Here is a 25,481-nt window from a genome sequence, read left to right as displayed (position 1 = left end):
CTGGGCTGATGCTCCCATATCCTGAGCAGAGGTGGCCATGTTTCCTCCTCCCCATTCCCAGATCACCCCTTCCTTCACACACAGACCTCTCCCTGTCTCATCGAATTCCTCTTTCTCCTTCCTCTTCCTGCCACCTCCTAATCTCAAGATCTCCCTCCTCCTCCTCCTCACCCAGCTAGCTATCTTCTAATTCACATCTTCCTGAGGTGCAGAAAGGTCTAATTATGCATTTGGGTCCAAAGGTTCCTTTATTCTCGTTGATCAGTTCCTCCCCTGCATGAAATTCATCCGTGCTCCCACTGCCTCAGGGGAACTTTTAAACTAAAACAGACGCTGTAGGGCTCTTACAGCTGGCCCCAGCCTCGCTGTCTAGTCCCATCTCCCCACTCCTCCCCTGCTCCTTCTTCTCGAATCTGAACATGCATAAGTACATACAAATCTCTCACACCCACAAAACTTTGCCTTTCCCAGACCACCCCCTTCCTCCACACACAGACCTCTCCCTGGCTCGGCTAATTCCTCTGTGGCCTTCACACTTCAGCTCAGCTGTTGCTATCAGACAAGGCCACCCCTCTCATCCCCGCCATTCCAGAGCTGACTTCTGAGTCCCAGAAGCACCCTGGGAATGTCTCTATCGATAGATTGTTCTGGAACTGTCTCTTCACTTCTTCCTTTTCATTAGACACTGAGCTCCCTGAAGGAATGAACTGTTGCTGAGCACCTGTTACTCAGCCATACAGTGGAACAAATGGCTGAATAGGTGACTGGAAGAAAAGGAGAAACAAGAAGAAAAATAGAAAAGAAGAACTAGAAGAGGGGCAGATGAAAGCCCACATGTACTGTGTACTGGCCACGTGCCAAGCATGTACCGGAACCCTATACTACCACAGAGGTGATAACGAGGTCACCCTTCCCTTCCTTGAATTTAATGTCTACAAAGCTATAATTAGGTGTTATCACATTTTGAGTCCCAGAGGCCAGATGTACCCAGAAATAAATTCCAGTCAAGAACTGACTCTTCAAAAGAAAGAACCAAGAGATTTCTCCTGAAGGTCCTGAGCACAGTACATCAGAAAACCTCCAAATTGAAAGAAACCCCAGAGGCCCAATCTTTCGCTCAATACAGGAGACCTTTCCACAGCATGCCAAATAAAAGCCACCCAGCCACTTCCTGATGCTTGTAGAGGCAGCAGCTTACCCCCTCAGGAGACAGTCCACCCTGCCATGAATAGCTCTGACCGAAAACTGCTTCTGCAGATCTGAAATCGCCTTCCTGGGGCTTCCCCCCACTGATCCCTGGGACGCGGGCAGAGAAGGCCAGTCCAAATACACCTTCCTGCTTCTGATGCCCTGACACCCGCCCAGACCTCCGTTCAGAAGGGGACAGAGACCATGGCCTGTGGCTCCATCCCGACTCGGCTGGATCAGCCTGCCCTTCTCCTTCTTCCCAAACAGGCGGCCAATGGACGACTTGATGCCCTTCCGCCTGGCGCCTTTGTGCAGGGAGTCCTGGCTGCTGTTGCTGCTGCTGGGGTTGCTGCCCTGATCCTCCAAGGCACTATAAGGTGACAGCCAGAAGGGGGCGGAATAAGAAGAAACATACTTAAGTGACAGCAGGAAAAGTGGAAGTTAGACCTTAGGAAGAACTTCTATTGAGTGTCAGAACTGGGGTGAGGGCAAGGGAGACACAGGAACTCCCTTCCCTGATGGTGTTTCAAAGAGAAGTAAGACATTCAGGAACCTGGAATGGGGGAGATGGGGTCCCTGCAGAGGCGGAGGAAGGGAGGAGGTGACCCTGCGGATGGAGACTAGAGGTGGGGCCTGCGACACTTACCTCTTGCCTTCCTCCTGGCTCAGGGCTGGGTGGCCAAGCTTCTCTAGCCGCAGCGTCCTGGGTGAGGAAGGAGGAGAAGTCTCACATTTTATGGTGGCTTTATCCTCTCGGTTCTCTTCCCGAGACACTGGCGACTGAACAGATAGTGGAGCCGTCAGGGGATAAGGGAGAGAGATCTCAGGCCTGCCTACCCAGCCCAGAAGAGGTGGAGGAGCATGGAGAAATGCAGTGGGGAGGCCCTGAGTGCCTCTCTGAGTTCAGACTCAGACTCAAGGGCCCTGGGGGAAGAAGCCAAAGGAAAGGGCGGCAGCAGTGAACCCGTTAGTACCTGGACCATCAGGCAGCACTCACCAGCAGCTTCCTCCTATGTTTTCTTAAATCACTGGGCTGCAAGAGAAAGGGAAGGGTAAGCTTGGACTCACCCTCTGGCTGCCCCAAAGCCAACCCCAGGGGAGCCCAGTGGTCTTAGGATGAGAAGACAGGATTCATGCCTCCCACAGCCCCAGAGAGAATATCACACCAGAAAATAAAGCTGGTCTAGAAAAACAAGTCAGGGCTTATTTCTCTGGAAGAAAGGAACAGGGGAGGGTAGTGGGCGAGTTTCTTAAGTAGTCTGGGCTCATCCAAGGGAGAGGGCAAAGAAGATATGACCTAGGCCCTTCCCAAACACAGGAGGTTGGTGGCCTGACATGTCAGGGTCTGCACACATTATGGGAAGAAGAAGGCAGGCCCAGCTGAGAACATGTAAGTCCTACTATCCCTTAAAACCCCTGCAGGCCCAGCTGAGAGCACAGGAGTGCTACCATCCCTTAAAACCCCTGCAGGCCCAGCTGAGAGCACAGGAGTCCTACCCTCCCTTAAAACTTCCCCAGCAAAAAAAAAAAAAAAGGTGGGGGGGGCAGGCACAGTGGCTCATGCCTGTAATCCTAGCACTTTGAGAGGCCAAGGTGGACAGATCACAAGGTCAGATCGAGACCATCCTGGCCAACATGGTGAAACCCCGTCTCTATTAAAAAATAAAATAAATAAATAAAACCCTCCCCCACAGGCCCAAGTGAGAGCACGGAGTCCTACTATCCCTTAAAACCTCCCCTGGTGCAGGGCCCAGTAATGCCAGGGCAACTCCTCAGCTGTCTCTCACCAGGGTCATGACCCCCATTCGGTCCAGGCCCTGGGCTGCGCTGCGGGAGGTGAGCTTAGGTGTAGAGCGGCCGCTGAGTGGTGGGGACGTGCTGGCCAAGGACAGGGCCGTCAGAGAGGTGGGGATGGAACCACGCTTGCGCAGCTGCTTCAGGTTTAGGGCCTCCATGCTGCCGCTGGTCACACGCGTCTCAATCTCTTCTGCACGGAGCTCCGTGGACTCCTTCTCTTCCTGAATCATCCTGGAAGGCAGGTAAAACCAGACCTCACCACTAGCCTCAGCAGGAGGCAGTAAGGGCGGATGCCTGCACTCATCCTCATGTGGTGGACACAAGGCCCAGCAGGCAGGGTTTGTCTGTCCCACTGGAGCTTAAAATAATGTCTCTCTCTTGTTAACTTGCCTACTCCCTCCATCTACAAAAACAGCTACTAAGGAAGAAGGCAGTTTGGTCAGTGGAACATAAACCACCCTGAAAATCAGAATTCTTGACCTACCCCTACCTAACTACGGGGGTGGGCTTAAGTCAGGTATTTTGCTCTGTGCCTCAGTTTCCCAACATATGCAATGATGAAGTGGTGTAAGTCAGCAGTTTCCAAGTGTAGGATTTTTAAATGATGCTGACCCCTGATGGGGTTTTCCCTGTTCCACAGAAAAATCAGAGAAATAATAATGGTGTATATGTGTGCATGGGAGGTACTCAGCGAGGACTGTATGCACACTTACACACACATACACACGGGAGGTACTCAGCGAGGACTGTATGCACACTTACACACACACACACACACATGGGAGGTACTCAGCGAGGACTGCATGCACACTTACACACACACACACACGGGAGGTACTCAGCGAGAACTGTATGCACACTTACACACACACACACACACATGGGAGGTACTCAGCGAGGACTGCATGCACACTTACACACACACACACACACGGGAGGTACTCAGCGAGGACTGCATGCACACTTACACACACACACACACGGGAGGTACTCAGCGAGGACTGTATGCACACTTACACACACACACACACACATGGGAGGTACTCAGCGAGGACTGCATGCACACTTACACACACACACACGGGAGGTACTCAGCGAGGACTGTATGCACACTTACACACACACACACACACGGGAGGTACTCAGCGAGGACTGCATGCACACTTACACACACACACACACACACACACACGCTGCAGTAAAGATGCCCACTGCCTTTCACAAAGAAAGACTCGCCTTTATTCTGAGTATGTCTTTCTTACTTCCAGAATGTTAAAATGTCCTTTCTTTTGCAGAATGATTGTGATAATAGATGGTCATTATCATTAATGTTTTACTTTGCAAAACAAAAAGCTGGTGGTCCTATGTTTGTACCTTCCTCTGTGTGTGTGTGTGTGTGTGTGTGTGTGTGTGTCTTCTTTGTAACTGGTCTGTGCAATACCTTGAACCATTGAACTGGATGACCTGTACAGCTCGTAAAGCTCTGATCCACTCCAGCTCAGATATTCCCTGCTGTTTGTCATTAACATTAATAAACTCATTAAAAAGTCAGGATAAAGTGAAGGTTTCACAGCTTTCCCTGTCACTGTTTTTGTTTGATGCCTCATTAGGGACAGGAGGCATAGTGCAGTGGACCGAGTTCAGACTTGAGTTTGAATCCTGGCTCTGTCACTTCTGTGCGGCTTTGGGTAAGTCACTTAACCTCTCTGAGTTTCTGTTCCTTTGTCTGTAAAGCAGGTATCATGCTGCCCACCTCAGGGACTGTGGTAAGACAGACAGTGACATTTACAAAGCTCTTACCCTGAGCTGGCCTCAGTAAGTGGGAGCTACACTCTTAGTGGTTATGATCAGCTGCAGGCCTGCAGGAACACAGCGTGTATCCTCCTGAGCCCAGCCATATCTCAAGCCCTGAGAGGGGAGGTAAAGCCTAAGAAGTCCACTGAGGCCCCGTCCTCTCACTCTGGCACATGCCCCACAAAGAGTCCCTGAACTGTGGCACTCTAAGTTGCAGTCATAAGATATGAGCAAATCCATATAGGATTTTTCCAACACAAAGGGCCCCGATGCCCTTCAAAGCACTTTCCAGGTCCTCCGCCTCTCCCCTAACCTGATTTCCTCGTTGATGGCATCCAGCTGCTCCTGCAGCATCATGGCCAGGGTCTGGGCATCTGAGTGGCCACTGGGGGAGACAACGTCTGTGGAGCCCACCAGACCTCCTGGCTCATCCTCATCCACGTCGGAGATCTCAGGGTCACTGTCAAAGGCAGGAGCGGCTGTCGGGGCCAGCATCCCAGGCAATGGAGAAGTCTCCCAGTCCTTAGCAAAGGAGGAGGGTGAAGGAGTCATAGTAAGACACCCAGATAACTGCAGAGCAGGACTGTCCCTACCTCTACCCAGCAGCCCTGACATCTCCTGGGAGCTGGCTGAAAATGCCACAGCACCAGACCTACTGACTCAACATCTGCATTTTAACAAGACCCCTGGGTGATGTGTTTGCACATTACAGTCTAAGAAATACTGCTCAAACTAGTTGAAAAAGCTAGCTAGCAGTGGTTAAGAAGAGAGTCCACAGAGAGCCTGCCTTGGTTTGAATCTCAGCTCCAACAAATTCTAGTGGTGCAACCACAGGAAAATTGTTTAACCTCTCTGTGCCTCAGTTTCTTCATTTGTAAAATGGGGATGGTAAAGTACTTACTCATAGATAGCTGTGAGGATCAAATGAGAATAATACAGGAAAAGCCCTTAGCACAGTGCCTGGCACAAAGCAAGCACCATATAAATGCTATCCGTTTCCATCCATGCAAACTCAAAGGCTGACTACACCCGGGGAAGCAGAAAGGCCAAGAAGACCTGACGAGACATTCGGCAGAGTTTCAACTCATCACAGGGCTGTGTGGTCAACCCCGAGAGGCGGCAGCTTCTCTGAAATCATCCTACAAACCTATCTAGTGGACAAAGGCCCAGAAGAGGGAAAGGCAGAATACTGAGCTGGGAGAGTCAGAAGAAGGAAGAGAAGGAAGGGGGCCAGGGACAGAAAGGTACTCTAACACCCATCTTCCACCACCCGAGCCCCCTAGCTCCCCTTCAGGTCTCCTGCAGCCTCTCAGCTCCTGGGCAGCTACTATGTTCTTATAAACAGAAAAAGTAAAGAAGTGGGGAGAGAAAGAAAAAGAGGCACCTTCCGGCTGTGACTCCCCCATAAGACTAGGGGTTTCTCAAGGGCAGAAATGAATCTTCCCAAGACTAGGAGCTCCCTCTTTCTCCATCTATATCCTCTAATACCCCAGTGCTCTAAATGCTATTGAGAGGACCTGGGCTCAGGATAAACCACGATGAATAATCGCACTTTCCCAAAAGATGCAACTCGGCATTTTTCTGCCCCATATCTTTCCTCATTCTCCCCTAATCTCCCTGGGCAGACGCAGACAGCGTGAACTCACAGCTGCTTCTCAGAAGACTCCAGGTCCAGGGCCAGTTAACCTGTCATCCCTCCCTCATCTCCCCCATGAACCACAGCTTTTGTTCCAGAAAGCTTGCCAAGTCCATCTTACCCATGAAGCCCCCACCCTGACCACCAGACACACACGCCTGCACGCCCAGGCACACGCACACACACTTCAGTGGGGCCTCAGGGACTGGCTGGTTGCCTGCCAGCCCCACCCCTTGCCCACCAGGAGGCCAAGGCAAGGCAGGGCACAGCTGTTGCAGCTGACGATGGCCTCAACCCCAGGGCTGCAGCTGTCGACACAGGGGAGGGAAGGGGAAGGATTTGCCCCACACACCAGCCGTCTGCGTAACTGGAGCCAGGCACGCGGCGAATTGACCCCAAACTCCCTGAGGAGACCCCTCCACCCCCTCACCTTGGCAGACTCTTCCCTCAATGCCGAGTAGCGGCGATGTGTGCCTGGGGATACGTGGGTGGTTGCGCCCAGGGAGAACCGCACATCTGCTGCACTGCCCATGTGTGACCTGGAGCAGGGACGGGGGAGAGAAAGACAGGCCCTGAGGACTGAGAGCCCCAGCTCACCCTCAGTGGGCACAAAGAGTCAAGGGATCTTCAGCTCAGAGAAGTCTTAGCACAACACGGAGCTGTCATAAATGTCTGAAGGGCTGCCATGTAAGCAAGAGAGGAGACATACGCTCTGGTGCTCCAGGGGTCAGAATGAGCAGGGGCAGAAAGTTCCAGAGAGTGGCTTTCCATATGGCATAAGAAGGATCTCCTGATGGCAAAGGCTGGCTTATGATGTAACCGGTGGCTTTTAAAAAGTTGAGTTCCCCAGCAAAGAGGTACTGGGGCAGAGGCTCTCTGGCCATCAGACACACATGGTGCAGGAGGGCTCCCGGCACTGGGACAGGTTGGAAGGGATGATGTCTAAAGGTCCTTCTCACTCTGAGGGTCTCCGTTTTTTGGTCTTCTGCCCAGCACTTTTCCTTGGGTCTCCCCATAATCTGGACTGAGTCCCTGGTTAAAATTCAAGCCAGGCACACCCCCTATCCCCAGGAAGCTTTAGGAGGCCCTGACACTGTCAGAAACAAGCTAGAGAAAACACTTTGAGTGCTCCAAGAGTCTATTCCAACCCTGAGATTCTAGGACCCAAGCAACAATCCTGCAGAGTATCTGGAAGCCTCCCCTGGGCACTCCATCCCTGTGCCGTCCTACTTGGAAGAACCCTTGAGGGAGCCCAGAACAAAGGGACACAGTGAGCCTGCAGCAGACTATACAAGTATACAAGGTCCCTGAAGGGAGAGGGAGTTCTTGCATATTCCCCTTTTCTCCCTCAACTCAGCTCCAATTCTGTTAAGTATCCAGTGATTCTATAGTTGAACTGAAGAATGCCCAACCACTATGGAAAGCTGAGCAGTGGCAAATGGCCTGGTGTACTATGGGCTGTGTTTTACTAATTGAGGGGTCAGGATGGGAGACATAGGAGAAATCCCAACTAGTTACCTGTCTCCATCCTCTGCTTCTCTTCATACCTATATGCAGTAATTCCTGGCGAACATGGAGATGGCACTTAAGCCTCTACCACCCCAGACACCCACGGGCTTCTCTTCTTCAAGCTCCATGTCCCCTTCCCTAGTTCAAGCACTGCCCCTCCACACACCCACATGCATATTTCCATTCACCGTTCCTCACGGTAGTTCATCCCCATTTCCTGGATAGAGCAAGCACATGACCAAAGGCAACGACAGGGTTCTGACCTATGAGACTGGTTTGGAAAGAAAACAGCCAAGAGCCATTACCCTTGAGTGGCACCATCCACTTCAGTCTCCTCTGTCTTCAGCCTACCTCTCTGGCTTGGGGAGTGAGGACAGGCTTGAGGTCTGAGTTCAACACCAATCGCTCCACAAAATGTGGGGGGAAACGCAGAGGTTCCCTAAACATGGGCCTAATTCGAGCATAAGGAGATAAACTCCATCTCTTACAATGGTTTCAAGAAAAGGGATGCCAAGACCATAGGGCTGCCATGGCGTCTCGACTTCCATTAAGGAGGTTTCCGATGCTCCACTCCAATCTCTCCCACTGCCTGAACGTGGGTGGGCCTTGACTCTCGAAGAACTGGAATGAGTAGCTCTCGTGGCCAGTGAGCCTTGCGGGACACAACAATCCCGGGGAGTATCTGGGCCTCACTTTGAGGGTAAGCAAGGGACCTGCAGACCTCTCTCAAGGGTGTGCCCTCGTCAAGGAAGGAGAAAGCATGGCCTGTGTCCTACCGCAGTGGGGACGGGACACTGTCTGTCTGATACCTCGCCTCTCAGCAGCCCTCAGAGGAGAGCTGCTCCCTCCCAAACTGCCCAAGTAAGCTGGATGACTCTGACCAAGTTCTGCAAGCCTCAATGTCCCACTCTGAGTAGGAGGAGGACCTGGAGGTCCCGGGCATTTTTTTTTTTGGAAGGAAGGCTCCTTCCGCAGGGTCCATCAGGACCCCATCCTGGCACGTCCAGCCTCTGGCGCTGCAGTACCTGGAGTGGACGCCGTCCACAAACGGCCCCCCTCGGCCCTTCAGCTGGTCCACCTCTTGGCGCAGCTTCTCAATCTCTTCAGACAGGCGGCCCTGTGCCAGCAGACCCGGGGTGGGGATGGGGGCCAGGGAGGGGCAGAGAGGGAGGGTGGGAGTCAGAGAGGGACAAAGAGGACAGCAGAGTTGGAGAGAAGCTGAAGAATGTACTACAAAGTCCAAAATCAGGGGCCCCAGGCCAGGCCCACAGATGACACCAAAAGAGAAGAGGTCCAACTGGAGAGTGAGTGGAAGGATGGGCAGAGGGGCAGGGCCGGGAGGGGGTCTCTGTCTGGGGAGGGCTCTGCTAGCCTAGACCTGCTGACCCCTCACCATGGCACAAACACACAGCAGATGAGGCGGGGCAGCAGAGGGCCCCAGCGCCCTCCCAGACCTCACAGACACTGCCGAGGCTGGGACGGAGGTGAACCCTCCCAGAATCACCAGGCTCTGGCCACACCAGGGTTTGAGGCCCCTCTCAAATCCTGAGTGGAGCCCCTCACTGGGCCCTGCCTCTCTGCTGTCCACCTCTGCCCTACACTTCCTGCCTCAGTTTCTTCTTCACCTGCAGGCAGCGACACACCTACCATGATGCGCCCTAATGAGGAATCACGGAACAGCGTATGCAGTGCACTAACATATGCGCTAACACTGCTGGGTGTCCTTTCCTCCCTGCAACCCGGCCCTCCCAGGCTGGGCGGGGCTGGCCGCAGCCGGGTACCTTGTGGTGGTGCTGCTCCTCAATCTGCCGCTGGGAGCTCTCCAACTCCTGGATCAACGTGTTCTGGGGGAGAGCAGCTGTGAGCCAGGCCCCTGCCTTTCTCTCCCAATCCAGACCTGAGCCTCAGGTGTGTAGTATCAGCGCCACCTCTCCAGTCTGGCCAGCCACCCCAGTGAGACCCAATCTGCACCTATCGCAGTCCCACCTTCCCACCCCACACTAACCTCTGGCATCCCAACCCCGCCCTTCCAGGCACCTTCTCCTCCAGGGCTGCCATGCGCTCCTTCAGGTGGAGCTGTAGACGCTCGTTGGACTCGCTGAGCAGCCGGTCCACTGTGTCTGACAGCCGCTTGTTGTGATCCTCGTTCATCTTCTCCCGCTGGCGCACCTACACAGCCACCTACCTCGCACCAGGCCGCCCTCACCAGAAGCCCCACCCTCTCCTGCTGGGGTTCGACTCCTCCCATCCTCTAGGACCTCTCTCCACTCTCCCGACCACCTCCTCCTGCAGCTTCCAGCCTCCTCCCACCCTCTGCTCTGTCCCTGGTCAGACAGAGCCCTTCCTCCGTGCTCCTTCCACAGACCACCCTGGGAGCCTGCCCTGGGGAAAGGAAGGGGCCTGCGGACCCAGCCTGGTGCCCTCACCCGTGCCAGCTCCTGGTTCTTCTCCTCCAGCTGTCCCTCCAGCTGCCGCAGGTGTTCCTCAATGTTGCCATGCCGTTCTTCAGCCTATGGGCAGGGATGGGTCGGTGCAGCCCGTAGACCTCTGTTCCTCCTGCTCTGGCCCCATATCCCCTGCACCCTAGTGCCAGGGTGGCCCTGGGGATTATGGCCCCTGGTACCAATGAAGCTCAGCCTCCACCTACCATCTTGGAGCAGAACCTCCATCCCCACTGCCTTTCTTCCCAGGTACCCCGACACCTGCCAGGTCTCCCCTACCTTTTCCCTGCTCAGGGCTCGCCTTAAAACATCCTGGAGCTAGCAGTTCAAGAGATTGTAAATCCTCCCCATGCTTCCAGAGAAAGCTCCACTTGAAAGCATGAGCCACCATAAATCTCTATGCTTCCAGATGGATAGAACCACACTGAAGAGCATGGACTCATGCCATGCCCCCTGGGTTCAAATCCTGGCTCCTCTCACCATGTGTGTGACCTTGGGCAAGTTATCAAACCTCTGTGTGCCTTCGTTTCCACAACTGTAAAATGTGGGTAATAACAGCACCCAAGCCCACTGAACCTTCGCAAGGACTAAATGAAATAACCCAAGGCCAATGCCGAGAACACAGTGAGCACTCAACAGGTGTCAGCCTCGCGTGGCTACCAGCACTGCCGTTAAACCCACCCAGGTGGAGGAGTCTCCCCTTCCAGTCATGGATGCCCAGAGATGGAGACACTCCTGTCTCTGCTGGCAAGATATTCTAGAGAGCCACACCTCTTATAGTCAGGCACTCCTTCCTTCAGCTCCTCCTGCGATGACTCACTTGACTGTATGAACATTCCAGCCATGCCTTGATGTCAGCTTTGGGAGATACTAAAGCTGACTACTCAGCAGCCCACACGTAACAACCTCTGCTGTGAGTTCAACCCAATCCCGCATTCCTCGAGGCTAGAATGACCTCTGAGACCATTCTGTCTACCACCACCATAGAGATAAGGACACTGAGGCCCGGTTAAGGCAGGGGCTGACTTTTCCCAGGTCGCAGAGCTAGTCACTGGCAGAAGCAGTGTTGGTCCTGGGTCTGCTGGGACACAGCCAGGCTGCAGTTCCGTCCTCAAAGCAGCTGAGCTGCACACTGACTGGCCAGCCTCTCCCTTCCGAGCACCGTGCCTGGTGCTTCCTAAACACAGCTTTTCTTCTCGCCACAGTTTGGAGAGAGCCACAGAGAGCCCCTATGAGGCTGACCAGCTGACAACACTGCTAAATTCTTTTGATTAACCCCTGCGTGCCTAAGTCCATGCATTTACCTGGCTCTTCCAGAACCTTTTATGTTTTCAGCCAGCATACCTCTCAGAATTACTACTGCATAAAGTATCCATTAAATAAAATCATATTCCCTTTTCTTTGTCCTAAAACTGCAGGATTCAACAACCAGAGGCAGTCCCTAGCTCTAGAATGCTTCAATTTGGCAGTCACAGATGTCCTCAACCTCACCCCCACTCATTCCCCTCCAGGGATATATATACCATATCCCTTCTAAGGTTTCATCTTTCCAGAGATGAAAGTCCTAATCTTTCTGCTCTAGCCCCAAACGAAAGTAAGTATTCACAACAACAGTGTAGATGATTAAAAAAAAAAGAAAAAACTTTGCATCAACATGGCTTCATCTCCTTCAAGTACTTTTACATCCCTTCTTATGAGATTGTCACATCCCTCAGAGTGATGAGGACAGGGATTACTCCTCTGACTGACAGGCACAAGGAGTGTGCTCCCTGGAGTCACACCGTGCCCGGGAAGCAGTTTTCTGGTTCCTGGCCCAATGCGCCTCCCATGCGCTCCCTTCCCTGCCTGGCTCCCTGAGAGCTCAGAACATGGGGGACAGAGGCAGATCCCAGGCCCCTGGCCCACTTGCCTTGGTGAGGGCTGCAATTCTCTGGGCCAGCTCAGCCTCCACCTCTGGCAGCGTCTCTGCCCTGCGCATCGTCTGCTGCAGCTTCTGCTCTGCCACCTCCAGCAGCTCCTGCAGTTGTCGGGCCTTCTCCTCACACTAGCGACGTGGGGGTGGTGAAGTGATTCAAGGGGGAGCACTGAAGCCCCCACCCCTACCCCAGCCTCAGCAGAGAGCAGATGACAGGTCAGAAGCAGCAAGGGACAATCTTGGTTGTTGGCTGCCCAAGATGCCTGACTTCCCCTTTCGAAGGGCAACCTGCAGGACCCCAGGGGCTCCTCAGCCACTGTGGGTAGGTTCATGAGGACACTTCCAGGGCTAAGAAAAATGCCCCCCACCCACCCACCCTAAGGAGGTACCTGGCGGTGCAGGGACTCCTTGTTGGCCAGCTCATTCTCCAGCTTGTCATTGAGGTCATGGATGGATGTGGCCTCGCGCTGAGCAGCCAGATACCGCTTCTCCAGTGTAGTAATCCGCTCTTCCATGTCCTCCTTCTGAGCCAGAGCCTGGGAGAAAAGGGGACGAGGGGAACGGTCACCAGCCTTTCCCTGCCCCCATCCTGTCTACGCCTCCCCACCCACACCTGGCTGACTGGAACCCATTAAGGGGCATGAGCTACACTCCCCTGTCAGTTTCTGGCCTTGGCCTACCCCTTCCATGACTGCCCCCCACAATGGACCCAGGCAAGTAGGCAGGTGCTCAGTCTCACGCCCCCAAGCCCTTGCCAGCCCTCCCTCCACACCCTCCATGATGAGGTCCCGCAGCAGGCCCGCACCCTCACACACCTCCCGGAGGTCCCGCTGATGCTTGCTGCTCAGCTCCTCTGACTTGATGAGGTCCCGGCGGGCCGTGCCCAGGTCTTCCTCAAGTTCGGTCACGGTTGCTGTCAGGGTGACCAGTCGCTCCCGGGCCTGGCTCAACTCAAAGTTCTGCTTCTCTAGGAGCTCCTGCAGCTCCTCTACCCGGCCAGCATCCTCCTTCAGGGACAGTGAGCTCTGTGAGTCACAGGAGCATTCCAGCCACCACACTGCCCTATCCCAGGGGGTAGGAGGAGGAACGGCACACCCAGAGCAGGCCCCAGGTGTGCCCCCAACATCACAGCACTCCTCCAGCTACAGTTTCCTCCCTCTGCGCCCCAGGAGGTCTCCTGACAATGAACAAACACCTTGCTATCCTGTGTCTCTCTTGAAAAACAAGTTTCTAGTTTTATCTGCTATGCCAGCCTCTTGTAACCCAGAAAGGGGCATGACTGGGGGAACAAAGGCTCAGAGAGAGAAGGAATCTTGCCTGATGCTACCACACAAGGTAGAGGGCACCTAACAATTCAGATAGACAAGCATATGACATGCCCAGCATGTGTGGGGCACTAAAACAAAAATCTACAGATTTCTTTGCAGATGAAGTAGGGAGAAGAAGAAAAGGTAAGTGGGAATATTGGAGAAAGCCCCCGATTTAACTCAAGCAGTTAGTGAGCCTCCAGCCTCCCATCCTGGGGAACACATGACCCCTGCTACCCAGCTCCTATGACCTACCTTCCACAGACGCTTCGGCCCCAGCTCCACAGTCCCTTCCTCATCTGCTGCTCCATCCCGGACCCCTGCCCCCTGCTGCAGGGCTGACACCTACAGAGCACACGCCCCAGGGCGATAAGTCAAATAGAAGAGAACCTCCCATATATTTCAGACCCTTCCCAAGCCTCTGCCTTGGTTAAACAGGTGTCTCCTAGAAAGAGGTGCTCAGCCTAGCCTTGCCTAGCAGCCTCCAGCCACAGCAGGAAGATATCCGATGAGAAATAGAGTAGGGCACAGGCGTGAACCAGCCTGGACTTCCAGGGGCTGCAGACGGAGAGTGAGCAGTCAGCTTACCTGCTGGTGAGCACCTGCCAGCTGCTCCTCCAAGGTGGTGACTCGCTCCAGTGCTGCCCGGAGCCGCTCTCGCACCTGCTCAAGGTAACGGGAGATGGAAGAAGAAAGGGGGACCCCACTTGAGTCAGGCTGGAAGAGCCTGGGCTTCGTCTACCAAGCTTGAGGGCAGTGAAGGGCCTGCCAAGAAGCACATTTGCAGGAGGGAGCCTAACAGGAGGACTTGAAGTGAAGACAATGGTTGAAGGGAGCCAGGGTTTCCTAAATACCAGATGCAGAAATCTCAGTACCAGAAATGGATACATGGGAGGCTCCAGGTAGGCTGGCTGGAGGGGGCAGATGGATACCTTCTCATCCAAGGCCTTGTGGTGCTCAAACAGTGACTTGAGGGCCTTCAGCACCTCCACCTCACTGGAGACCCCCGAAGGTGACTGGGCCTGGCGCTTCACCACGGTCATCCTCAGTGACCGTTCATGGCGGGACACCAGGCACTCCAGATGTTCCAGAAGCAGCTAGCAGGGAGCAGGGGAGGGCGAGAGGGAGTGCTGTAAGCATGTGCCCCAAGGGCTACAAGCAGTGCCCACGTGATCCCCGAGCAGACAAGAGTATAGCCATACCACTGTTAAAATGCTGAAATACTTGCGAACTGGCACAGAGCCACTGCCCAACCAATACTACAGAAGCCAACTGCCCGGCCTCTCCCCAGGACCCTGAGCTTTCTGTGAACCAGCAACTGCAGGTGGAGAGCCCAGCACTGTGGTTAAATGATGTGGCTCTCACCCCAGGATGGGAGACAGGAAGAGGGAAGGATGGGGCTTGAGTTAGGGTTGTGCCTGGCCCCAAGCTTGCCTGCTTTCTCAGTCAAGGTATTCACAACACACCCCCATACACACACACACACACACACACACACACACTAGGTCGTCCCCACTTACCCGTGTGTTATTCCTTTCTGCTTTCAGCTCTGATATCTCTTCCTCCCGCTCTAGAAGCTGCTCCCGACACATGCTCAGCTCCCGAGTTAAGGTGGCAAATTCCTGAAAACCCCCCCAAGGCCCCTCAGTGCTTGAGGATTCACTCCCAAAGCAGTGTTCTGCAGGCACAAGTCAGTGGTGGGATCCTCTCACCCAACCCTTACTTCCATTACCTCCCCGACTAAATCCCAGTCCATCCGCACTGCAGGTCAGTAAACCTGCAGCTAGCATGTGTTTCTCCAGAGGGGGCCACATCTCTGGGCCCTCCATGCATTCCATGTGTTAGAATCCAAGGGAACAGAGTTGTACACAGGAGTGAGACAGTCACTAAGTCTGCTCTGCAGGCCCTTCCCCATCCAGCCTCCAATATGACCAGATTACATCCTCCCTCCCAGTTGGCATTTCCATTTCTCCAGGAATTCAATGACATTTTCCTTTAGAAACTGATGGAGGAGGGCTGGGCGCAGTGGCTCAGGCCTGTAATCCCAGCACTTTGGGAGGCCAAGGTGGGTGGATCATGAGGTCAAGAGATCGAGACCATCCTGGTCAACATAGTGAAACCCCATCTCTACTAAAAATACAAAAAATTAGCTGGGCATGGTGGTACGCACCTGTAATCCCAGCTACTTGGGAGGCTGAGGCAGGAAAATTGCTTGAACCCAGGAGGCAGAGGTTGCGGTGAGCTGAGATCGCACCATTGCACTGCAGCCTGGGTAACAAGAGCGAAACTCCGTCTCAAAAAAAAAAAAAAAAGAAACTGATGGAGGAGAGTTCTGCGTCTGATTTGGTGGAATAAGGTCCAAACAGAAACTGATGGATATGAAAGAGGGAAGAGAAGGCTGGTGCAGTGGCTCACGCCAGAATTCCAGCATTTTGCAAGGCTGAGTCCAGCAGATCACCTGAGGTCAGGAGATGGAGACCAGCCTGGCCAACATGATGAAACCCCATCTCTACTACAAATACAAAAATTAGCTGGGCATGGTGGTGCATCTGTAATCCCAGCTACTCTGGAGGCTGAGGCAGGAGAATCACTTGAATCCTGGGAAACAGAGGTTACAGGGAGCTGAGATTGCACCACTGCACTCCAGCCTGGGCAACAGGGCAAGACTCCATCCCAAAAAAAAAACTAAAAAATAAAATAGGGAAGAAAAAGAGGTTTTGAAGACAATGTCTGCATGAGCGCCTCAGGGAGCTCCTCCAGCCCCATCCCAGGACTTTACAAATTGCAAGTAGTGGGTAAAATAAGCGGATTCAAGGACCTACCTAAACAGGAGCAAGAGAGCATGCGGACCTGCCCAGTCAGGCTTCCTAGGAGCTGTGCCCAACCAGGCAAGGGCTGTGTCCCAGCTCCTGATGCCAACGCACTTGCCCTGGCTTTACCAAATAACCATGTGCCAAGTATTACTTCTAAAGGGATCCATTTCCACACTGTCAGGCCCAGATGCCTTCAGAGACCTTGCCAGCCCACCCTCCTCCAACAGGACAAGCATACAGGGATGAGAGGCTGCTCCCACATTCCAGGCTCATCACAACCTGTGTAACTAAACATCACCTCCTTCCAGGGCGGTTTTCAGATGAGTGGCCCAAACTCTGTGGATGTCTGAGTCCTGAGAGTGATGCAACAGGCCTCACCCCTGTCCTAACCTGCAGCTCCCTCACACACCAAGGATTCATGTCCAAAGGAAGAACTCCCAAACCCCTCTCATCACTCCAGATAGGGCAAAAGTGGCTAGAGGGGTTGTGGGAGGGAACAAGGGACAAAAGATGCCAGAGCATGAGAAACCATGAACCTCTGATGTTATTACTTATTACTACCTTTCTAACAGGGCCATGGCCAAAGGTGGTCAAGGTCAAGCATCTCATCCTCCAGAAGCCCAGGCCTGATGCTGCCTCATCCCTCAGCTTATGCACACACACACTTTCACAGGCATATGCACTCAGGTACACATGCTTGTACCCAGAGACAGGATTTGACAGCCTGCCACCCAACCCTACACCATGACACCATGACCAAAAGGCTGGTGCTGCACCCTCTCCTGGCCTCAAGCTCAGCAGCTGTCTTTTCTCCCCCTTCACAGGATACCTGTCCCCTCTCTCCCCACCTCTAGCTTATCTGACACACTGCTGTCTACAAATCTACCAAACCACAATGCTGTCTACAAATACAGGAGACAGGGTCTCCTCTGTTACCCAGGCTGGAGTACAGTGGCTCAATTTCAACTCACTGCAGCCTGGACCTCCTGGGCTCAGGTGATCCTACACCTCAGCCTCCCGAATAGCTGGGACCACAGGCACGTGCCACCATCCCCAGCTAATTTTTGGATTTTTTGTAGAGATGATGTTTTGCCACATTGCCCAGGCGGGTCTTGAACTCCTGAGAGCCTCCCAAAGTGCTAGGATTACAGGAGTGAGGCACTGCACCCAGCCTACAAATGCAAACTTTTAACCTGGTTTTCAAATTTCTCTCTCGTGTCATTTCCATATGCCCTAAGACCCAGTCAGCCTGGATCACCTGCTGTTCCTAAACACCAGCATGCCCTCCTAATACCACATCTTGGCTCAGTGGACTCCCTCCCCGTGGAAAACCTCTGTCACCACCCGATGAAATCATAATCATTCTTCAAAGCCCATCTCAAAGGATACAGCCTTGCTGGGAGCTTTCCAGACTCCCCAGTGGGAGCTCTCTCCCTCTCCTGAAAGCCATTTGGAGCAGTGGTCAAGAACACCAACTTGGGAGTCCATCATTCAACCACAAATATGTGTGAGCACCTATCATGTACCAGGTCCTGTGCAGGTCACTGGGGACATAGTGACAAGAAAGATACAACCCCTACCCTCATGAAACTTCAGCATGGGAAGTCGAGTAGGCCTGGGATCAAATCTCAGCTCTGCCCCTGTTAGCTCTATGACCTTGAACAAGTTACCTGACCTCTCTGAGCCTCATTCTCTGATCTGTAAGCAGAGGTTAACAGTCCTCCCTCCAGGTGTTGTTATGAGAATTAAACGAGCCAATATATAGAAGGCACTTAGCCCAAGCCATCAAAGGCAGCTATTTTTATCACTGATATGTGCTTAATAACCCTTCTGGGCCTCTCTTATCTTCCTCTGCATTCTCTCCGGTCACATGGGTTGTGTGTCTCCTTCCTAGTCTGTGAGCTCCTTGGGGTTAGGAACTAGCTCATTCACTCCAGGGCAAGTTCAGAGCCCCATGCGAAGTGAAAGAAGAGGGCCCACCTCCCTACCCAGCTGCTTTACCAGGGCTCCATATTCTTGCCCACCAAGCATCACTTCTGCTTCGGAAACTCACCCACCCAGACCCAGCTCTGGTTCTCCTCCCCACGCCCAGGAAGGGCCTGGCGCTGAGGCTTGAGCTATTTGGTTCCTCAGGGCTGCCTCCCCAACCCCAGCAGCACCCTCACTGGGTCAGGGTGGGCTAGTGTCTAGAACTGCTTTCAATACCCATCTCTCCGCTCATACGGGGGGTGGAGAGGGCAGGATGTTCCCTCGGTCACTGTGAGCGCTGTCTCACAGACACACAACCTGCAGCCCTCTCTGGGCCGGGTTACCAGGCCGAGTTCATAGCTTCTTTGACAAGCAGCAGCTAAACAGTCCAAGAACCAAGTCACCCAGGCTCCTGCTCCCTCCTGTATCCCCAGAGCATGCGCTTGCCTAGGGTATCTACCAAGTGGGTGGTAAGTAGGCATTATCAGGGAGCTCAGGGCCAATGCAGTGAGGGAGAAATAGGTGCAGTGCTGAAAAACCTGGCCTCTACAGGCACTTTTAGCCCCTGACCACATACCACCTGGATGGCCATGAGCAACTTACTCATCTCCCCCAGCTTTAGTTCTGTGATTTGTACAATGGGATGATGGTGATAACAGCACCACCTTCAGAGTCATAAGAATTTAGTGAGAGAATCCTTAAAAAGTGCCATAGAAAGGACACAGTACATGGGACTACAGGACAGGTAGTTGTGCTGATGAGGAGTGTGAGACTGGATGTCGGGATGCCGAGATATGTGGCTTCTAGACTCAGCCCTGCCTATCATCTTCCATGTGATACCTCTTGCTTTTTTCATCTGTGCAATACTGGAGCTGGACGAGACGATCGCTAAGGCTTCTCCCGTCTCTACTGCCTGTGATTTCCCACCTGCCACCTCCAAGAATAGGGTACTGGAGAGGAGCAGGCAGGGAGGACGTTTCTTTCCAGTCTGGGGTGCCACCTACTGGCCGTCTGAGCTCCCTACAGCTGGCACCTATGGTTGCGTTTTCCTACCCACATCAAATTCCATCCATTTCTCCAGGGGAAACCAACTCCAAACTGAGGAGCTTGGGAGTAACAGGGAAAGAATTCAAGTAGAGAGATTAAGGAGAGTAAATGCTCGGTGAATTCCAATTGTTGACAGGCAAACAGACGCAGATGAGCTGAGGGCTCAGCTGATCTAGCGGGGCTAGAGGAGAGAAAGGGGTTAAGAGTGATGCAGGCCTTTGGGCCTTACCTGGGGGAGGGCAGAGTTAAGGTGGCGCTGGAGCTGGTCCCGCTCATGCAGGGCCTCCTGGAGCCGGCTCTGCGTGGCTGCCAAGGTCTCCTGACTCTCCCGAAGAGACTCCAGCAACTTCTCTCGCTCATCCAGCATGTTCACCATCAGCTGCTCGAAGTTGGCGTCAGCATCGGTGCCATGGGGGGGCCCCAGGGGGTCCCCCTCGTTGATTGTGGGCATCACCTCACACATGGTTGGGGGGGCAGGGCCTTCTCAGCGTCAGGGGACAGGAAGGGACTCACAGGGTTGGCACCTCCAGGGGAACCCAGTGCATGGGTCTCAGAGTGGGCAGTGCCAGGTGAGTGGACAGGTGGGCAGGGGCTTCTCCCATGGCATCAGTTGCTTTTGCTCTGAAAGGGGCCTGGGGTCTGGAGTGCCCCTGTGGAACCGAGCCAGAAGGCCTGGCTTAACTTCTCAGGGCTGGGGCTGGGTGCCCTCTGTCCCCAGACAAGCAGACAGCAGCCGAATGTGGCCATGACAGGCAGAGAGAGCAGGGCTGGAAGATAGCCCTTCTCTTAGACTGAGCACTGGAGCCTGGCAGAGTCCCAGCTGGATCTGGCGACACCCATCGTTTCTGGAGGGCAGTGTGTCTGTGGGAAAAGAGACTGCTGTGAGTACCAGCTGAGTGGTGAAGGGCATCAGGGGAGAGGGTGGAGCAGAGGAGACAGGACCTGAACTAGAATGCTGGGGGAGAGAGGGTGGTGCTGGCTAGCACATGCCCCTGCTCCAGGCTTACTCATTCTGATGGCACCTCCTTCGTTCTCCCAAGGAATGCACATGCCTACTGCCTAGCCTCTGCCTCCCCCTGCTCCCCACAGCTGTCAGAAGGGCAGCCACAGTGGCAGTGGTTCCCCTACCCACGTGGCTCGCTGGCCAAATATAGAAATGATTCAGTCAGCGGCAGGGGAGCAGCCAGCAGGATGCCCAGAGTCCTCCTGAGACCTGGGGGTGGGAGGGGAGGAAACAGGGTCTCTGTGCCACTCCTGGCCTTTTCCCCATCACTTAAGCCAACCAAGGCAAGTGCAGACGGTTATAAAGAACACTTAGTGGGAGTGGGTGTGAGTCCTGAAGGCTGGATTTGTGGGGTCATAGGAAACAGGGACAGAGTAGTTCCTGCCCTGGCCACTGGCACATCATGGCTAAGGGTTTGGAGAGGCACAGATTGGGTACTGGAGCAGGCAGAGAGCCCTGACCTGCTACACTGCCCATGAGTCAGGGAGGAGGCTCTGACTCAAGTCATTCCCCACTTCCAAAACCTGCCAAGGAGAACAGCACACAAGCCTGGCAGACAGCAGGCTTGGATTTTGAGTTCACAGCCTCCCACCTTTGCATCAGAGCGGGGACTGAATGATGGAAAGGAACACCAGGGTGATGTGGGAGTGGGGTGTGCCACTCCTGGGGTGGGGCTATAGTGCGGCCCCTATCATGGCTGCGAATCTGCCCTCTCAGCACCATTACCCACTGCTGACACTGTAGAAGTCACCACCAAGGTCAGTTAGCATGTGCACAGCCTGGCTCTGCTGATGCCTTCAGCATGTCACAGGAGCCCAATGGTCAGAGCAAAGGAAGCCAGCGATGAATAACGCCAAAGTAATGAGAAAGGCTGCTACAGCTGGGGATTTCTCTGCCTATAATCAGATTCCAACTCCCTGTCCACATTAGAAAGCTGCCACCTTAGTCGTTTTTCAGAGAGGACTGTCTTCAGAGGCCCCAGTTGCAGGAGAGAAAGGGTATGAAGCCCCCAGCACAGCGATGGGCACACTGGAGGTGCTCCATAAATGATGCTTTTCCTCCTTCCTCTCTCTTATCTTATGGGAGACACAGGGAAAGCCTTCTGTCCACCCTCAGGGTGAGAATAACAGGCAGACTAGGAGGGTCAGGGTGGGCAAGAGGCATCAGGATCCAGTGTGAAGCCAGAGGTCAGACACTGCACAGGCCTGTGGCAGGACTGAACCCTGCAGGGGAAACACAGAAGAGCCAGGCCTCTCCTACCTGGAGCCCTCCCCAGAGTACCGATGCTCTAGGCAGAAATAGAGGAAAGGAAGAGGGAGACTGGGGAGCAATGTGGGGTCGAGATCAGAGAAAAGTTAGTGCACCAGCTTGAAAGTTCAGAGCTCACACTCCTAGCCCTTCCCAGAGGGGTGTAGTAGTACAAGCAGGCATGCACACACATATGCTCATACACATATACACATGCACACACATGCATGTACACATACACAAGTGCACACACACATGCACAGAGACAGAAACACAGAGACTTAGAACAGACACCACGTGGCCACATACACACGCCCATGCATAGAAACTGGACACAAACTCTGGTCAAGAGCATCCTTCCCCAAGCCAGACAGTCACTATGGAGGGTAAGGTCCCAGAAGACTACAGAAGTAAAAAGTAGAGGCTTTCTCGGCCTCCTTTTTTCTCCAACATTCCTGCTGCCAGGGCAGCCTACTCGCACCTCCCTGCCCCTCAGAGCAGCTGGGAGTGGAGAGGAGGGGCTGCTGCCCAGTCCGACCAAAGCTGACATCTCCCTGAGGCTGATAACCGCCATTCCTCCAATTTTCCCACCCACCAGGCCCAGGCCCCTCCAACCTGAATGCTCCAGCCCTGAGGCTGAAAGGCCATATGGCCCCAGCCTACCTCCCCAACTCATCAACATCCAGGCCCACCTCCCCATCTTCCGCCACCCCTCCACACACACCAAGATGCCAAAAGAGAAGGCTAGGCTTGGGAAGGGGCCCCTTGTGGCAGAGGCTAACTTTGGAGAAGACTGTAGTGTGCCAGGAAGGAGCTTAGGTACCCCAGCAATGGCCCCAGCCCACCAGATTCCCAGGCAGCCTGCAGTGTAGCACAAAGGAAGAAGCCCAGAGCAGGGACTCAGGAGACGGGGGTACAGTTCTGCCACAGACCAGCAGGGCGACCTCAGGCTTGTCACCAATTACTGAGGCCTCAGCTGTAATAGCAAACCCACAACCCTGGTTTTGCCTACCTTAGGAGGATGAGCTCTTGGATGGGCAATAAATGAAGAGTAGAAAGCACCCCGTGATTGCATGGGAGTGTGAATTCCCTTAGTGTTGGCCCGCTGTGGGTGGAGTGTTTAAAGCTTCTTACAGGAAAGGGGCTGGAGAAGTTCTCAGGAAGGAAGAGCAGGACCTCAGGCTGCCCACTGTGAGGTACTGGCTATCTGGTCCAACTTGGCTCCCAAATCCTCCTGGTCATTTTAGCAAGTGAGAAGCCGGCTTTGGTTGCTTCTCTTCTCACTAACCCTTCTCTGGCCTCTCTCTAAACCAGGTGCCAGGGAGCAGCTCCACTTCCCCTGGCCAAATGGCATCATATAGAGCTGGTCTGAAGATGAGCCCAGAGAGGACTGCCAGGCAGATGCCCCTGAGATGACTGTCCAGGACCTCCTGCCCCTGCCCTGTCGGCCGCACGGGAACAGTGAGCAGAAGGGAGCCCTAGGACAGCCACATACGGCACCTGGCTCCTTCCGGCTCCTCTGGCTCTAGGGCCGTCTTTAAATAGCGCAATTATCATCTCAGCCTCACAGAAGCCTCCTCAACTCCCGCACAATTTCTAAGTAACAGTCACAGGTCCTGATTCAGAGGCGAAAGCTGCCAGTCCCCAAAGCAAGCATTTGCAAGGGGCTTTGCCGGGGAGGAGTGTGGGCAGGCTGTGAAAACAGTGGAAGAGGGCTCAAGAGCGAGTGGGTGTGAGTGCGCATGTGTGGGGGGTGGGGGCTCGGACAAAAAGTAGGCCTTGGGCCTTTAGAAACAGAAGAGGCAATTTGGGGGCCTCACTGGCATCACAAAAGTCACCCCCACCTTTTCCTAACGCACAGGAGGGATGGGCACAGGGTCTGTTGCTCTGGCTGGCCCCACACATAGGCCTGGCTCCCTCCTGCCTACCAGATGGCAGGCCCAGCAATGGAGCGAGCTGGACAAGGGCAAGGCTGCCAGCCCCTGCGGAGGCCACAGGCTGGGGCAAGGCTGCTAGGAGCATCTGAGGGGCTATTTAGCTGGGCAAAAACGGAGTCTCCGGGTGGCAACCACAAGGGAAAAGCGGAGGGTCAGACACCGCCCAGCTAGAGGTGAGTGGGGAGGATCTTAGGAAATGGAGAGAGATTGTGATTCCAGAAAAATAACAATCATCAGAGCTGCTATGAGTCACTCACATTTCCCATGTGCCCAGCACTGTGCTGCCAAGTGGCATGGATTAATTTATTTTGATCCTCACAATTTTTTGCATGGAAGATGTAATTCTTCCTCCCATTTCACAGAAGTGAGAACTGAGATGCAATGTCATATAACCAAGTCTACACAGCTAGTGAAATGAAGAACTAGGATTCAATTCGGTTGTCTCATGCCAAAGAGGGGTAGGAGAAGGAGGAAGAAGAGAGAGGGTGAAGACAACTCCTTCAGGCCTCATGTCTCCACCAACGAACCTTTTCCACCCTCATCAGAGGATGGCAGACAGACAGCTCCTCTTGGCCTTCCCTGTCCCTCTCCTCCTCCAGCCTGGGGGAAAGCCTCTACATAGCAGCCAACATGGTTATAAGGCCCTGGGGCGACCGAAAGGCCCCACTGGGAAGGCCCATCCACCACGTGCCCAAATTTCTGCTCGCAGCCCCTAGCTGGCTCCACACCAAGTTGTGGGCAGCTTCCCTGAGTTCCCCACACTGCCCCCACTCCCATAGGTACTGCAGAAACAGACACTCTTCTGAGCCCTCACCCTTGGGGCTCTCAGACATTCTCCCTGCAGTGGGCCTGCAGCCCAGCTCCCCATGCCTCAGGCTGCCCAGAAGCTTCTCTTTCTTCCTTGTCCAGCTCAGCACCCCCAGAAGTCTGGCCCTCACTCATCCTCTCCTCCAGAAATCCAGCCCCACCTCCTCTCCTGCTGCTCCCTAGCCCTTCCCTAGCCCTGCTCACTGGCCTGCTCCCAAGGCCCACCTATAGTGCCTGTTCATCCAGCTCCTCACTGGCCTGCCTCTCATCTCCCTTTCCATGTCAGTCTAATGAACTTAGATCATCCTGCTATGCTCATCTCAAACACCACTTCCTCCACGGAGTCTCTTCTGATCCCTCCAATGGGTGAGATCTGCCCTTCCGCTGACCCAGCATTGCCCTCTAGTTATACCTGTCTTCATGGGACTTCTCTTACATCATCTCATCTGTAGACCCATCTCCGAGTGCTCTGACACAGGGCCCTAACCCACATGGAACTGAACAGACCTGTGCTGACAATCATTCCAGGGCAGTCCATCCCTGACTGGCTTCAAACAAAGGGAACTCTACAACAGGGAAAACTGGCTCAAGGCCTTGGAAGCGTTCCTGTACCTAGCCCTCTGTTTTTTTTAGATGGAGTCTTGCTCTGTCACCCAGACTAGAGTGCAGTGGTGCAATCTCAGCTCACTTCCCGGGTTCAGGTGATTCTCCTGCCACAGCCTCCCGAGTAGCTGGGGTTGCAGGCTCCCACCACCACATCCAGGTTTTTTTGTTTTTGGTTTTGTGTTTTTTAGTAGAGATAGGATTTCACCATTTTGGCCAGGCTGGTCTTGAACTCCTGACCTCAGGTGTTTGCCCACCTCATCCTCCCATAGTGCTGGGATTACAGGTATGAGCCACCATGCCCGTTCTGAAAGTTCAACCTTCTTGAGAGCAAGATGGGGGCTACCCCTGTCTTGAAAGGCGGACTCCAGAGCAGCTGATGATTCCGAAGGCTGTCATGCCCACTGACCATACAGGTGACCCTGGTTTAAGAAATCTATGCTATGCAGGGAGGAATATCAGAAGAAT

At 53.9% G+C, this 25,481-nt stretch overlaps 1 protein-coding gene across 20 annotated transcripts in view; it reads right to left on the bottom strand.

Moving 5' to 3' along the window:
* Positions 1-25,481, bottom strand: part of PPFIA4 (PPFI scaffold protein A4) — a 53,233-nt gene that overhangs the window by 19,977 nt on the left and 7,775 nt on the right. For 8 of the 20 annotated variants that reach the window (XR_013529819.1, XR_013529820.1, XR_013529821.1 and 5 more), the window contains exons 2-19: positions 19,645-20,276; positions 15,108-15,209; positions 14,520-14,684; positions 14,176-14,250; positions 13,843-13,932; positions 13,096-13,287; positions 12,670-12,816; positions 12,275-12,409; positions 10,351-10,434; positions 9,962-10,093; positions 9,706-9,768; positions 8,950-9,041; positions 6,846-6,954; positions 5,093-5,301; positions 2,976-3,216; positions 2,186-2,221; positions 1,835-1,968; positions 1,392-1,558 (exon numbers count right to left, since the gene is read on the bottom strand). Coding sequence is in view for 8 of the 20 variants with exons in the window: in XM_035280566.3 (XP_035136457.1) it covers positions 1,392-1,558; positions 1,835-1,968; positions 2,186-2,221; positions 2,976-3,216; positions 5,093-5,301; positions 6,846-6,954; positions 8,950-9,041; positions 9,706-9,768; positions 9,962-10,093; positions 10,351-10,434; positions 12,275-12,409; positions 12,670-12,816; positions 13,096-13,287; positions 13,843-13,932; positions 14,176-14,250; positions 14,520-14,684; positions 15,108-15,209; positions 19,645-19,878 (2,407 nt within the window). In the remaining 12 variants the exon portion in view is untranslated. The remainder of the gene's footprint in view (positions 1-1,391; positions 1,559-1,834; positions 1,969-2,185; positions 2,222-2,975; positions 3,217-5,092; positions 5,302-6,845; positions 6,955-8,949; positions 9,042-9,705; positions 9,769-9,961; positions 10,094-10,350; positions 10,435-12,274; positions 12,410-12,669; positions 12,817-13,095; positions 13,288-13,842; positions 13,933-14,175; positions 14,251-14,519; positions 14,685-15,107; positions 15,210-19,644; positions 20,277-25,481) is intronic. The other 12 variants (XR_013529823.1, XR_004736833.3, XR_013529817.1 and 9 more) reach the window with 3 other exon arrangements.

The sequence above is a fragment of the Callithrix jacchus genome, chromosome 19 (genome assembly GCF_049354715.1).
Source record: "Callithrix jacchus isolate 240 chromosome 19, calJac240_pri, whole genome shotgun sequence".
NCBI lineage: Eukaryota > Metazoa > Chordata > Mammalia > Primates > Cebidae > Callithrix > Callithrix jacchus.
The sequence above is the reverse complement of the archived record's forward strand: the minus strand, read 5'-3'. Positions and strand labels throughout refer to the sequence as shown.